General features: G+C 46.5%; 1 protein-coding gene across 1 annotated transcript in view; it reads left to right on the top strand.

Moving 5' to 3' along the window:
* Window positions 1-14965, top strand: part of LOC144769921 (transient receptor potential cation channel subfamily V member 6-like) — a 67225-nt gene that overhangs the window by 40804 nt on the left and 11456 nt on the right. The window contains exon 8 of the mRNA XM_078654115.1: window positions 8240-8508. Within this exon, the coding sequence (XP_078510241.1) occupies window positions 8240-8508 (269 nt within the window). The remainder of the gene's footprint in view (window positions 1-8239; window positions 8509-14965) is intronic.

The following is a 14965-nucleotide window of genomic DNA, read 5'->3' as shown; positions in this document are numbered from 1 at the left end:
CTCCTCCCCATCTGGTATCGTGGCATAGCACTTCTGATTCTGCCAAATAACTCTCAAAAGCGCTAGGCTCTATCTATTCTTTGGCGCACTGCTAGGCTAGATATTGCCTTACTGTTTAGCAATTGCTGAGAGCATCTTTTCATTTAGTATTCCGAGTTCGCTTGCGCACTGCTGAGCTTTGTGTGATTTGACAGATTATTGACTGCTGAGTGCATTTTACGTTCTGCATTTCAAGTTCATTTGCGCACTGCTGGGCTCTGTATTGCTTTACTGATTGCTGATTTGAGTGATTTTTGCCTCGCTTGCCTGTCTATACAATTTAATTACTGTGTGCATTATATTGAAACTGCTGCCAAATTTCATAGCGCTTTTAACGCTACCATTGCGCTTTGAACCGCTAGCATTTGATGCATTAATTCTCCCCCATAGCGCTCCTCTTTGCCCAATCTCGCCCTGCCTCGCAGCATTTGTTGTTACTGTTGCTGCCATTTTGTTTAGTTGTACCTTCCCACACCGTCACTCCACCTCGCTCCCGCCTCCCAGCTGCCCCTCCCACGCTCCGCCCCCCCCTCCACTACCCATTAAAGTCAGATGGACCTACGCGCAGCGTCCACGCGCTGCGGCCGCGCCGAAGGTGCGCCAAAGGTAAGCCCGTCTACGCCCGTCCGCGCCTGGACCGCGCCCAGCGCCATACCCCCTGGTCCCCGCAACCCCCCTTCTCCCGCATCACGTACGACGCCTCTTCCCTGTCAGCCCTTAACACCGGCCGACCACCAATCTGTTACCAAGCTGCACCCGGCCGCACCCATGGACCTTTCACCTGCACTTCCTGCAAATTCGCCTGCATTAGGACCCTCACCAAACCCACCAACATCAAACAGAATGCTGACACCAACCATCTGAAATGCATCCTACTCAACACCCGTTCAGTCCACAGTCACGTTGTCCAACTTTGGGATCTACTCGACTCTACATCACCGGACGTCGCTTTTCTCACAGAAACATGGATGAACTCCTCTTCAACACCCGACATCGCCATAGCCATCCCTGACGGCTACAAGATTATCCGTAAGGACCGAACCAACCAAATAGGAGGAGGCGTTGCCATTGTTCATAAAAACACCCTCCGCATCTCGACCAGTTCCGAGGACATCCTCACAACCGCCGAACACCTCCACTTCCAGATCCACATCAACCCCAAGACCACACTCAGAGGAACCCTCCTCTACAGACCTCCCGGACCCCGCACACAATTCAGCGAAGACATCACTGACTTCATCAGCCCACACGCCCTCCCCTCCGAGGACTACATCCTTCTAGGCGACTTCAACTTCCACCTAGATAAGAACAACGACAGAAACACCATCACCCTATTAGACAACCTCGCCAATCTCGGACTCAAACAACTCGTTAACACCCCCACCCACTGTGCCGGTCACACACTCGATCCAATCTTTACTTCCAACAAATACATCTCCTTCAACCACACCACAGCTCTCCATTGGACAGACCACAGCTGCGTGCACTTCAACTACAAAAAGACTACATCCCAAAACCAGCTTCAACAAATTCCCCGCAGGAACTGGAACAAAATCACCACTGAGCAACTTCTCACATCGCTCCACCAATACCCTCCTACCCATTCATCAGACCCAAACCAAGCAGCTACCAACCTTGCTCAATGGATCACCCGCTGCGCTGACGAGTTAGCACCTCTGAAAAACAACACTACCAAGTTAAACCTCAAGAAAGCCCCCTGGTTCAATGATGAGCTTAAGAAATCCAAGAAGACATGCCGCATCCTTGAGAAAGCCTGGAAAAGCAACCCATCCACCGAAAACCTAGCCACTTTCAAGAACGCCACCCGTAAACACCGTCAACTAATACGCTCCACTAAGAAATCAGCTTTTATTGATCGACTCGACAACAACGCTCACAGCAGTAAGGAACTGTTCAACATAGTAAAAGAATTCACCAACCCATCAGCCGGCACCAATGATATCACTCCCTCCCAGCAGCTCTGCGACTCCCTAGCTTCATTCTTCCACAACAAAATCGCCGACATACACAACAGCTTCACAAAACAACCGATTGTCCAGTCCACCCCACTCACCTCAGAACATAATCTCCCCCCTAACAACCTTTGTACCTGGAAACCAGTCACCACTGAAGACACCATCCGCCTGATGAACTCGATCCACTCAGGATCGCCAACAGACCCATGCCCCCACCACATCTTTAACAAAGCAGACTCAATCATCGCTCCCCACCTTCGCGACATCATCAATAGCTCCTTCAACTCTGCCACTTTCCAGGAAAACTGGAAACACGCCGAACTCAGCGCCCTCCTGAAGAAACCCACAGCAGACCCCAATGAACTTAAAAACTACCGTCCTATCTCGCTCCTCCCCTTCCCTGCCAAAGTCATCGAGAAAGCTGTCAACAGTCAACTCGCCGCCTTCCTCGAATCCAACAAATCCCTCGACATATCACAATCTGGATTCCGAGCCAAACACAGCACCGAGACCGCCCTCATCGCAGCAACAGACGACATCCGTAAACTACTGGACAATGGTGAAACAGTTGCCCTCATCCTACTTGACCTCTCCGCAGCATTCAACACAGTCTGTCATAACACCCTCATACACCGCCTCAGAAACATAGGAATTCAAGGAAAAGCACTGGACTGGATCATCTCATTCCTCGCAGGAAGAACACAGAGAGTCCGCCTCTCCCCTTTCAGATCAGAAGCCACCGAAGTCATCTGCGGCGTACCACAAGGATCTTCATTCAGTCCCACACTATTCAACGTATACATGAGCCCCCTCGCATCCATCGTTCGCAAACATAACCTCAACATCATCTCTTACGCAGACGACACCCAGCTGATCCTCTCCCTTACCAAAGACTCAAACACCGCCAAAAGCAATCTACACGAAGGAATGAAAGAAGTGGCCGAATGGATGGAGACCAGTCGCCTTAAACTGAACTCGGACAAAACGGAAGTACTCATATTAGGATAATCCCCCTCCGCTTGGGATGACTCATGGTGGCCTCCGGCCCTGGGAAACGCCCCCAAACCTACGGACCACGCACGTAATCTGGGATTCATCCTAGACTCTTCCCTATCGATGACCAGACAAGTCAACGCAGTCTCCTCCTCATGCTTCAACATCCTACGCAGGCTCAGAAAAATCTTCCGCTGGACCCCCATCGAAACAAGAAAAACAGTAACCCACGCACTGGTCACTAGCAGGCTAGACTACGGGAACACCCTTTATGCCGGAACCACAGCCAAACTACAGAAAAAACTCCAACGTATCCAAAATGCTTCTGCTAGACTCAATCTAGACATCCCCCGCAGAGCTCACATATCCAGTCATCTGAAAGACCTCCACTGGCTCCCCGTCAACAAAAGAATTACGTTCCGTCTCCTCACCCACGCACACAAAGCACTATACGATCTAGGACCCGAATCCCTCAATACACGCCTCTCCTTATACACCCCCACCCGCAAACTCCGTTCTTCCAACCAAGCCCTCGCCGCTATACCGCGCATCCACAGGGCCACCATGGGGGGAAGATCTTTCTCCTACCTTGCGGCCAAAACCTGGAACTCCCTCCCCACACATCTCCGCCTTACTCAAAACCACCTCTCCTTCAGAAAACAACTCAAAACCTGGATATTTGATACATAACCCCCCCCTCCTCCCACAAGCGCCTTGAGACCCTATGGGTGAGTAGTGCGCTATACAAATGCCAAACTTGAACTTGAACTTGAACTCTAAATGATCACGTGTTCAAGGTCTGTTGAATTAACTAAATCGAAATGCGTGCCAACTTCAGAACTGCCTGCCTCGCGCACAAAGCGCTGCACACGGGGAAACCCGCATACCTGGCCTCCAAACTCCAGAAGGCCAGTCAAGAAGCCTAGGGAGTACCAACACTCTACTCATATTCCCTCCAAAAACTCGCAAACAAAAAACAGCATCTCGCTCATTCGCAGGAAATGCACCCAAAATCTGGAACACCATACCAATCCATATAAGGAGTAACCCCATCTACTTAATTTTCAAAAAGCAGCTCAACGACCTCCTCCTCAATCGATCACTCCTGAATGGATAGTTACAGCCCAATCGCCGGAGCCTGCCCACAACTGCAGTCAGACACTTTAACATTAAGAAATCTACCCCGCTCGCCTCTTGACTATCCCCCCTCTCTGATCCAATCTCATTACGAGTCAATGTGATTTTGCGACAACACTACGTGAAGCAGCACAAGACACTGTACATACTACTGTGATAACATATCTTACGAATGACATTGTGCTCTCTATGACAAGAATATGCGATGCGGCTTGAGTCACTGTACATATTACTGCGCTAATGTATCATACGATTGATAAGGCTGTAAATCGCTCCGATACCTTTGGGTCTGTCTAGCGCTATATAAAACTCTTAAATAAAGAAACAAATAATACATAGTCCTGGGCACAACATCTTGTTTGTTTTTGGGGGAGTTTTATATAGGGCTTACTAGAATCAAAGATGTCAAAGCACTTTCCATGAGCACCAGTTGCGTTACAGAGGGACACATTCATGTGTTTTTGTTAGGCACGGGACATTACGTGATTTACCCAGACTCACAGGATGTTGAGCGTCTCTACCAAGACTCGAACCCAGTTCCCCAGCTTCGAAGTCGACCGCTCTAGCCATCCACAGATATTCAAAACACATTGCTAACAGACACAAAATACACCTGCAACACATTTCCCCATCCCATGCTGCACAGACATAAGCACGCACACACACACACATACAGCACTTCACAATGTTAGGGGCACATGTCCAAAGCATTAACGCAGCACAGCAATTGAAGTTGCTGCACTGCGTTGCGTCAACGGGAGAGAGCAGAACTGCCCCATACCTTTGAAGGAATGGTGCAGTTCTGTTATCTCCATGCACTGGCACACTTGTGGCTGCCTAGTGCTAAGGCAGCCGCCCTGGCGCCCCATAGAGCAATGGTGTCTTCGCTAAGGTCATGATAGATTTTCTGCGGCAAGGGTGGCCTTCTTGCACAAATCTAACCTTTGAGGGTATTTCCCTCTTTGGAAACATCCTTTACAACGCAACTTTTACCCTTTACGACGCAACTTTAACAACGCAAACCATTACAACGCATTGCGCTAGGGGGCGCTCTAGGATAGGGAATAAGTTTAATTTACTATCCAGCACCTTCCCTAGTGTCCACGGGGACTGGAGTTGGAATAGTAAATTAAACTATTCACTATCCAGCACCCCAAAGAGCTTTGCGTTGTAAAGGTTTGCGTTGTAAAAACCGCGTTGAAAAGGCATGCGTGGTAAAAGCATGCGTTGTAATGTCATACATCCTTCCTCTTTTAATGTCTACTGCAGAATGAGGAAATAACAAGGAGAAATAAAGATGTTTCTCCTTCTTACCCTAGCGTCGAGCAGGTGCACCATTTTGGAGAACATATATATTTACAAGTTTGTACCTAAGGGTTTTTCTCAAAATACAAGGGTGGATGGAGGCGAATGCCCACGTACCACCAATGAAACATTTATTATATCTTTGCATTACTTTTAATTTGACAAAGCAATGCATATAACAATTTGCGATGCTTTATAAATACTACAAAGGATTTTGCGTCAAGTCTGTATCAAAAGTGATGCAAACCCCGATGCAAAAACTTTGTTTAACTTCAACATACGTTAACATGCCTGTACGTGCATGTCATAAATCCCTAAAGCGGCACGGAGACACAGACACACACAGAGACACACACAAGGAGGACGTATTACAAACTCCACCAAAAATACGAATGTCATTATTTGTTGAATATCAAGACACTGAAAGAGGGAGAACAGCAGTAATTGACCAATACATAAGTCTTGAGGATGGATGTATGACGTTACAACGCATGCTATTACAATGCATGCCTTTACGACGCAAGTTTTACAACGCAAGTTGTTACAACGACTTGCGTTGGGGGCACTGGATAGTGAATAGTTTAATTTATTATTCCAACTCCAGTCCCCGTGGATAGTAGGGAAGGTGTTGGAAACTATTCCCTATCCTAGAGCGCCCCCCCAGCACAAGTCGTTGTAAATGTTGCGTTGTAATGGTTGCGTCGTAAAGGTACTTCGTTGTAACAGTTGCGTTGTAAAGGATGTTCCCCCTTGAGGATACCGGGCAATGCACAAGGTGTCCTCAGCTCCTTTAGATGCACTGCATGACAAATAATTAAATATGACAGGTTGCCTCTAGGACCATGGATTCAAAGTTTTCTTTTAAAAAAAGGGAGAAACTCTTCCATACTCTTCAGTTCAACTAATGAACAGAATTACTTGTAACCTTTTTATTTAGTGGGTCATTAAGCAAATCACGAATTCATCCATTTATACAGTGTAGTAAACACAAATAAGTCATTTAAAAGAGTTCTCTGACCTACACCCCCTTTCCTCGGACCACATATAGAGACAGTACCGAGGATAAGTAGGTAATATCCCGGTACATGAGTAGAATGTAGTAGGACTTTTTGATTTTTTCAAATGATTTGTTATTGTACCAACGTTTTGTTATTTATTCACTGTATATAATTATTGCACTTTCTTGTATTGATGTATTAAAATGCATAAGGCAAATGCATGTATTGTGTCTGAAGCACATATACCGAAAACAGAAGAAAAATGAAATAGTCATGAAGTAAAAATCATTTTCTAATTAATTTTTGGAATAGATATTGATTATTTGTATAAATAGATGAATTTGTGATGTGCTTAATGACCCACTAAATAGAAAGGTTACAAGTAATTCTGGGGCATATTACCAAGCAGGGCGATAGGCAATTATCGCCGCTTTAGCAGCCGTTTTCGGCCGCTAAGCGGCGATAATTCTATTGTCCTATTAGCAAGCTGTCGCTAACTGATGTTAGCGACAGCTTTTAGGCGATAGCGAGCGGTTTGGGGCCCGCTTTGCATGTTAGCGATGTTTATCGCTAATGACATGCAAAGTGGGCGTACCCAACCAGTTAGCGACTGAAAGCAGTCGCTAACGTCGCGATCGTCTATTAGCAAGGCAGGCGTAGCGATGGAAATATTCGTGCTAAGCGTGAATATCTCCAAATACTAACACCTGCCCAGACCACTTATTAGCCATGTTATCCAATGGGAGGTGGATAACATGGCTAAGAGCATTTCGTCGCTAATGCGTGAATATCGCTGTATTCTCAGCGATATTCACGCATTTCGCCGCTATCACTGGATATTGTAGCACAATGGAGAAAAACGTTGCATGTTTTCTCCGCTAACATATCAGAGATAGGCAGCGATAAAAAAAAATGCGCTAAGCGCATTTAGCGATAAATATCGCTATTCCTTGGTAATATGCCCCTCTGTTCATTAGTTGAACTGAAGAGTAGGGAAGAGTTTCTCCCTTCCTTTGAAAGAAAACTTTGAATCCATAGTCCTAAAGGCAACTTGTTATATTTAATGTTTATTAGATTCCAGCCTTTTGCATCAATCCCCGTGATTTTGAAATCTGCATGACAAATGAGGCATCAGAGTGAAGTGTAATCAGCTGCAGCTCCTTCGCTAATGCAGAGGAGCGTTACCCCAATGCTTTTCAGCAGTGCAAAAAAGGAAAGTTGTATTGATAATAACATGAAGTGATTACCATTTTATTTGTCCATGCTGAAGCCAGTTTGGGAGGGGTGGATCTTGGCTGTCATCACAGCCAACAGGAGTAGGAGTGGGTGGTGCACTTAAGTGTGCATGATGGTTTGGGTGGCCGTCTGGGGCCGGCTAAATAGTCATGCGCACTTAGCATGTTCTCCACCCGGCTGTGGAGAACATACACAGGCTTCCACTCCCTGTCTGAGCGCCAAACCAGGCCACTCAGAGCAATCATGACACTGCTGTCATACTAGTAACAGCAGCTTCGTGATTGGCTAAGGTAGACTGGGAGCCTGTGTGCTTCCGTTTCATTCTTCTGGGAAGAAAAGTGGATGGAGGAGAGACGGCAACAGGCCTGTAGGTAAGTTAAATGTTTTTTCTTTTACTTGCCCCCTCCCTACCACTAACGCCCTGGAGCATTCATCACTGGTTGTAATCGAAGGATTTCTTAAACTATGTAACCTAATGTATTCTCTACTGAACGCATGTGTTTTAATTCTGTCAATTTCAGATGTTTTCTTTCATTTTCTCGATTCCTTTTCTAGCTTTTTTCATCACATTCCAATCTGAGGATCCCAGTGAGCTGGGACATTTCTTCAGCTACCCCATGTCCCTCTTCAGTACTTTTGAACTCTCCCTGACTCTCATTGATGGGCCTGCCAACTACAGCGTTGACCTTCCGCTCATGTATCACGTGTTGTATTCCGCATTTGCGATCCTTGCCGCCCTACTCATGCTCAATATGATCATTGCCATGATGGCCGACACCTACCTGCAAGTGGTGCGTGAGCGAGATGAGATCTGGAGAGCCCAGGTACCAAAAGAAGGATAGTGAGTGAGTCTATCTGTCTATCTATCTATCTATCTATCTATCTATCTATCTATCTATCTATCTATCTATCTATCTATCTATCTATCTATCTATCTATCTATCTATCTATCTATCTATCTATCTATCTATCCATCTGTCTTAAAAAATATCCTTCCTATAAGGTCTGAAGTTAAAACCAAATTTATTTTTTTTGCAAATATTGTTGCTGTTCTCTTATGCCATCCCAATCTGCATGCCCACCTATTTGGTTACTAGGCACTACATCTCTGTGTTCATCTTTACTACAATCAAAGTGGCTCTTTGAAGAACCTTCAGTAACCAAACCTGAACATTGATTTACATTGCATTTTTAAGTTCACTGTACTGATAATTTATGTAGGTATGATGTAAAGGGAACTGAGATTTTTTTAAATACTTCTAATTAACTGCTGATAGTGATTCCGTTGAACTGCAAGTGGAGTGGTGTGGCTCACTGGTTAGAGGTGACAGACCCGTAAGCAGAGAACGGCCCGGGACCAGGGTTCAATTCCCGACGCAGCAGGGTCGTAGACCAGGGTCAGCGGACTCGACAATTCTCACCTCGGTGCCTACTCTAACCAGGGAACACATTCGGCAACTCTGGGCATTAAGCTTGCCTCATCTCTACAACGGCCCCCCACAGACGTCGGGGATGCCTGGTTTCACCCTGGAGATACCCAGAAAGGGACCATCTCACAGGGAAAAGCAGGACGGGTTCCCCAGCGGTCTTCAGCGCCAGGATACTCCATGGAGTCGCAGTGCGCTTTACAAGTACACACACATGACATGACATGACTTCCACATTGAAGGTGAACAAGGGAAATGAGAAGCCTTTGTTGAACACAAACATGGAATGACCATTGTGGTGTCTTTCCAGCTCTTGCAAAGTGAATCAGTAAATTGCAGTGTCAGAGCCATTTGGTCTTTGCTTTATTGCCAGTGTCATTATCCTACCTAATGTAAATGAGCCTACATGTCATCATTCTGTGTTTAGAAGGTCAGGCATAAGGAGTGATGGCACTGTGCCTGTTTATGTAGGTGAAATGTCAGTAGCTTGCTTTCAATATTGATTTATTTCACTATTGTGACTGCTTCTTTTCAATTGGAGGGGGGTTGATCGCAGGGATGCTGGCCACACCCTGTGACGACTCCCCTCCGGCCACTGCCCCTGCTAGTTCCAAAAAAGAGAGATCACGTCAGCCATCTTTGCACTGTAGTTTCCTTTTAGTGCTGTTTTGGCAATAGACAGAACAGCATAAGTAGTAACTTCACTGCAAGTGAAGACCCAGATCCTAGGCATTCACAAAGAGAGAGAAGGCCCTGTACTCTCTCCTCATATCCTGGATGAGTGTACAGCAACTTATGGCCACAGCGAAGGGATGTCACTGGGGAGTCAGGTACAACCCCCACCCCTCCACCTTCTACCAAAGATGTACAGCCTGGAGCCAGATTCAGGGAATTACCTCATTCCACTCAGAAGCCTCACAATGTTAGAGCTGCTTTCTGTGTATCACACCAGACATATTGCCTGGTCAAGTGCAGCCCCTGGTTTTAGGTGGTACTCCCGGCTACATTGCTTTCTATGTTGTCTTGTTTTTCCAACTTGTTAAAAAGTGTAATACTCATAAGTATGAGCAGGTCTGGCAGACCAGCTCCAAAAAACATTTTGGTATCCATTCAGAAGGATTTGAATTTTTAAATTTCAGCTCAACTGCCAATATAAACAGCCACAGTCCGTACAGGTAAGAGCGGAGTGATAGAGGGGATTCGACATATAACGACAATGGAACCTTAAATAAAAAAAAGAAAACCATGGTTTTCTTTTTTATTAAAATGTTCCTCATCATCGTATGTTAAATCCCACCACCCAGACCGCTGTTAGCTGTAGAGTCCACGCCTGAATATAAATATACATTTTCAATATTATGGTCTCCAAAATTATTGAAGAAGTTTACATCAAATAACACTTTCTTTGTAAAGATCCAGCTTTATGCCAAATATGGTAACTCTGTTCAGCCATTTTGCTGCAGTGCTGTCTAAAAATCACTATGGTATGGAAATTGCTTGGTGAAAAAGCATTTCGAGACCCTGACCCTTTATATTATCCCACACATGAAAAATCATCCCGGTATCATTGAAGGAAGGAGGATGAATCTTTTTTGGGGAAAAGTTTGTGAAGGATTGTCAGAGGTGTTAGCAAAACAAAACATGCTCTATCTATGAAAACTGTAATGTAACATAACTATACAATGGTGGCTGCTACTGTGTAGTTATAGTTAGGACCAAGGGTCAGATGTAGGTAAATACCATTTACCGATTCTAAAATACCGAATTTTATGGGTAAATGGTGTGTAGGTATTCTTTTGGTATTTTTTACCGAATCGGCCTTGAGGCCCATAGGAATGAATGGGGAATACCGATTCAGTAAATACCGAATCTGTAAGGGGGAAGACCTACAAGGGTGGCAGGGTGTCACAATGACACCCTGTTGCACCCCTGAATAGTGCATGGGTGCAAATGTGGCACATGTGAAATTAGGGATAAAAATGTATGTATATATCGGGACCATTTGGCTGATATTCAATAGTTTAAGCCTTCCTTATGGCTCAGCGGGCATTTTCAGAGGTAGCGTTCTGATTGGTTGGCCGTAACATGTAAATAAATGTTGGAGCAGCAATGACAGGACTCAGGGAGTTGGTTCCATGTCCTGAAACGTTTTTTGATAAAGGAAATAAGAGGGTAGGGTAGGGAACCCTGACCCACTTAAATTAGTCACACAGTTCTGAGAAAGTCCCGTGGAACATGAGATGAGCGGATCTCGTGGAGTTTCACTCTGCGGAATTCCGTGGAGTTACGTAATAACTCTGCGAGATAACACAGAAATCCACCAATGGGAGTAATAATATGAATGTTGTGTTTAAATTTAGTGCCAGTAGAACGAAAAGCGCAGAAACATCTGTCTGAAAGCACCATGCAGTGCTGAAGAGCGCTCGCCCATTCAAGTTGATTTTGCCGCCACCGAAGTGGTAGCACATCTACTCAAGAAACAGCCCTCTCACTGTGGCGGCTTACGACTGCCCATGACCACCCACGTTAGAAAATGGCAGAAGGCCATGCCAAATCTCACTCATGCTTGCAGTTTAGATCCTCGATGGAAAAATTCTGCCACTTGTTGATTGAGGGAATTTGGACAGAACTCCACATTGCACAGAGTAATGCGGAGTAACCTAATCCCACCAATTCCAATGGGGAACATCCTTTACGATGGGGATGTTACCCTGCGCTACTATTACGACGCGTCTCTTACAACGCAAGTCGTAACCACGACTTGCGCTGGAGGGCACTCATGGACAAGGAATAGTTAATTTACTATTCCAACACCTTCCCTACTATCCACGGGGACTGGTGTTGGAATAGTAAATTAAACTATTCCTAAGTCCGCACCCTACCACGACTTGCGTTGTAAAACACGCGTTGTAACGGTACGCATGGTAATAGCCCGCGTCGTACCGTCATACATCCATTCCAATGGTGGAAAGAAACATCCCGCCCACCCCTATATAGGACCTGATGACAAATTAAAAACATTGCAGACCACTACATTTGGTGTTCTATACCCAGAGTTGGCCAGGACCCGGCGGTCAGTGGAACTATTTTTTCTTGGGAGGGGAGTAAGCAACCCCCTCCCTGAGCCATTTTTAGGCACTAGGCTCCCATCCGTGGGCCCCGACCCATAGATCAGTTCCGGGGACCCATCCCTTGGGGCTGCAAGTAAAAATATTGAGTTTGCCCCTGTCCCCCCAGAAGACACTCAAACAATTAAGGCAGTGGGGTCATGGGTGGAGTCTGAGGCCCCATCCAGACCCTGCCGGCTCCCCTTCCTGTACCCGTCCCACGCAATGGGAGTCGGCTGTATTTGTTTCCTTGCTGAGGGAAGCTTTTCTCTGCTCCCACTGGGCAGGAGCAAGCTTGTGTTTCCTGTCTGCAAGAGCACAGGCAAGGAGTTGAAGTTCTTCTTGTCCCGGGGATGGGGTCCCTGGGACACTGCTGCCATCAGGCTGCGAGGGGTGGGGTCCCAGGGTTATTAGACGGCATGGGGAAAGGGGTCCTAGGTCCAACTTCCCACACAAATAATTCATCCCTGGGAGATGTGGTTCACAGGGTCCTTTGGGGCCCTGGGAACGGGGCATTTTTGTCGTTCTTGCCCACTGGGAGTGGGTGTGGTGGTTGCTCTCACTTGACGGGAGTTTTGAAAATCCTACTGCCAAGCGAGACCAAACACAAGTTTCTCTGCCCGCACCGATGCAAGCAGGGAAACCGCTCTGTGCCGGCTTTGGGCTCCCTAGGACATAACATCTGAGCCGGCTCGGGGGGTGAGTCCCCCAGTGCCGTTAATGGCTTAGGGAGGGCATCCGTGCCACCCTTCCTTCCGATTTTGAACACTTTTTGCCCCAGGGGTGAGCTTTCCAGGGCCTTTAGAGGCTCAAGAGGGGGCACAAGCCCCTCCCTTTTAATGATTTCAGCCCCAGAGGTCGGCTACTTGGGGCCTCCGATGGCTACAAGAGGGAGGTTGGAAGTCCTCCTCCCCATACATAATATGTTCAGCCCCGGGGTTGGGCTCCCCAGGACCTCTAATGTCTCGTGGAGGGTGCCATGTGTCCCCTCTCCCCATAAATATTGTTATTGGCCTCCGGATTCCCCACTCAACCTGTTCTCTTTGTAATGAGGGGAAATAACCTTTACAACGCAACTTTTACAACGCACTACCATTACAACGAAACTTTTACAACGCAACATCCATTACAACGCATGCAATTACAACGCAACCATTACAACGCATGACACTACAATGCACACCACTACAACGCATGCCATTACAACTCAGTCATTACAACGCACACCACTACAACGCATGCCATTACAACTCAGTCATTACAACGCATACCATTACAACGCATAACATTACCATCCAACACTTACCCTACTTTTGCACCCCCTGGAGTTAGAATAGTAATTTTTACCCCAACACTATCCAACACTTACCCTACTGTTGCACCCCCTGGAGTTAGAATAGTAATTTTTACCCCTACCCTATCAAACACTTACCCTACTGTTGTACCCCCTAGAGTTAGAATAGTAAATTGTACCCCTACACTATCCAATACTTACCAAACATGCAATGTAATGTTATGCGTTGTAATGGTATGCGTTGTAAAGGTATTATGCGTTGTAATGGAATGCGTTGTAAATGTAGTTTTAAAAATTTCGTTGTAATGGCATGCGTTGTAATGGAATGCGATGTAACGGATGTTGCGTTGTAAAAAATGCATTGTAAAAGTGTGCGTTGTAACGTCATACATCTGTAATAAGGGACACATCTGGCTTTGGCTGCAATTTAACAAACTATTGCCTCAGGAACCTCTTGGACTAACAGCACTCTGACATAGGACAGTGCAAGACTGGAAAAGTGCTACTCTGGTGACAAGAAGCCACCTGCATAGCTGCCACATGGACCCGTGCCATGTGCAACACCTTCAGGCAGCCAGTTTTTTTTTCAAAGGGTACTTTGCAGCCTGTGACACCTAGATTCACTTTTAACATTATGCGTAATACATATTAGCTCAAAAATTCTATTGTCAAATGTGCCTTGACTATGCAGCCTGGAATCGGTGCTGTGGAAAATTAGTACGGTCTGGTAAACATTATCTGCGCCATCTTGCCTTTTTTCCCTGATGCCACACTTTTTGTCGTGCGCGCCCGCCATTTTAGGTGCCTCGATCAGAACAACCCTTTTGCATGCCACTGGCCCCCAGCATAGCCCTCCTCCCTCAAAAAGCCCGCACTCTGACAACCCCCGCTCGCACATGCCTTGGATCATAAACCCCTCTTCAGCGCAGCTCTGCCTCAGAACCCCATCCTGTCCCCAGCGCGACACCTCCCTTCCTTCCTTTCATGGTCCCAGGCCCTTTTTGATACAAATCCCCTTTTCCTGTGTGCCCGTTTGCCTTCCTCGTTCCCAGGCCGACACCTAGCTCTGCCGATACTGTTCCTTGCCCCTCCCCGTACAGTAGAGAGCTTCCCTCATCAAAGGACCCCCGAGTTGATCAAAGCCCTCACCCTATGAGATCCGACCAAACCCCCACATTCCATGAATCGGCGGAATGTCCAGCTGCGCGGTAGTCATCACCTGTTGTGACCGGGGTGAGGACTTCAACTGTAAATGTGTGTGGGAACGGGCCTGAAGGGGAGATTCGGAGGATATCCCTCCGTACATCAAAGCATTGCCAAGAATGTGTTGTATGTAATAAAGCAATAAACCTGTGTATAAGAGGCCAGGCCTCAGAGATGCGGTTAGAGCACCTCATGACGATACCTGCTGTCTGAACTGATGTGTTCTCCTCCGGAGAGAATAAACCTTGTT

The sequence above is a fragment of the Lissotriton helveticus genome, chromosome 7, assembly GCF_964261635.1.
Source record: "Lissotriton helveticus chromosome 7, aLisHel1.1, whole genome shotgun sequence".
Taxonomy (NCBI): domain Eukaryota; kingdom Metazoa; phylum Chordata; class Amphibia; order Caudata; family Salamandridae; genus Lissotriton; species Lissotriton helveticus.
This window is presented reverse-complemented; position numbering and strand designations above follow the sequence as displayed.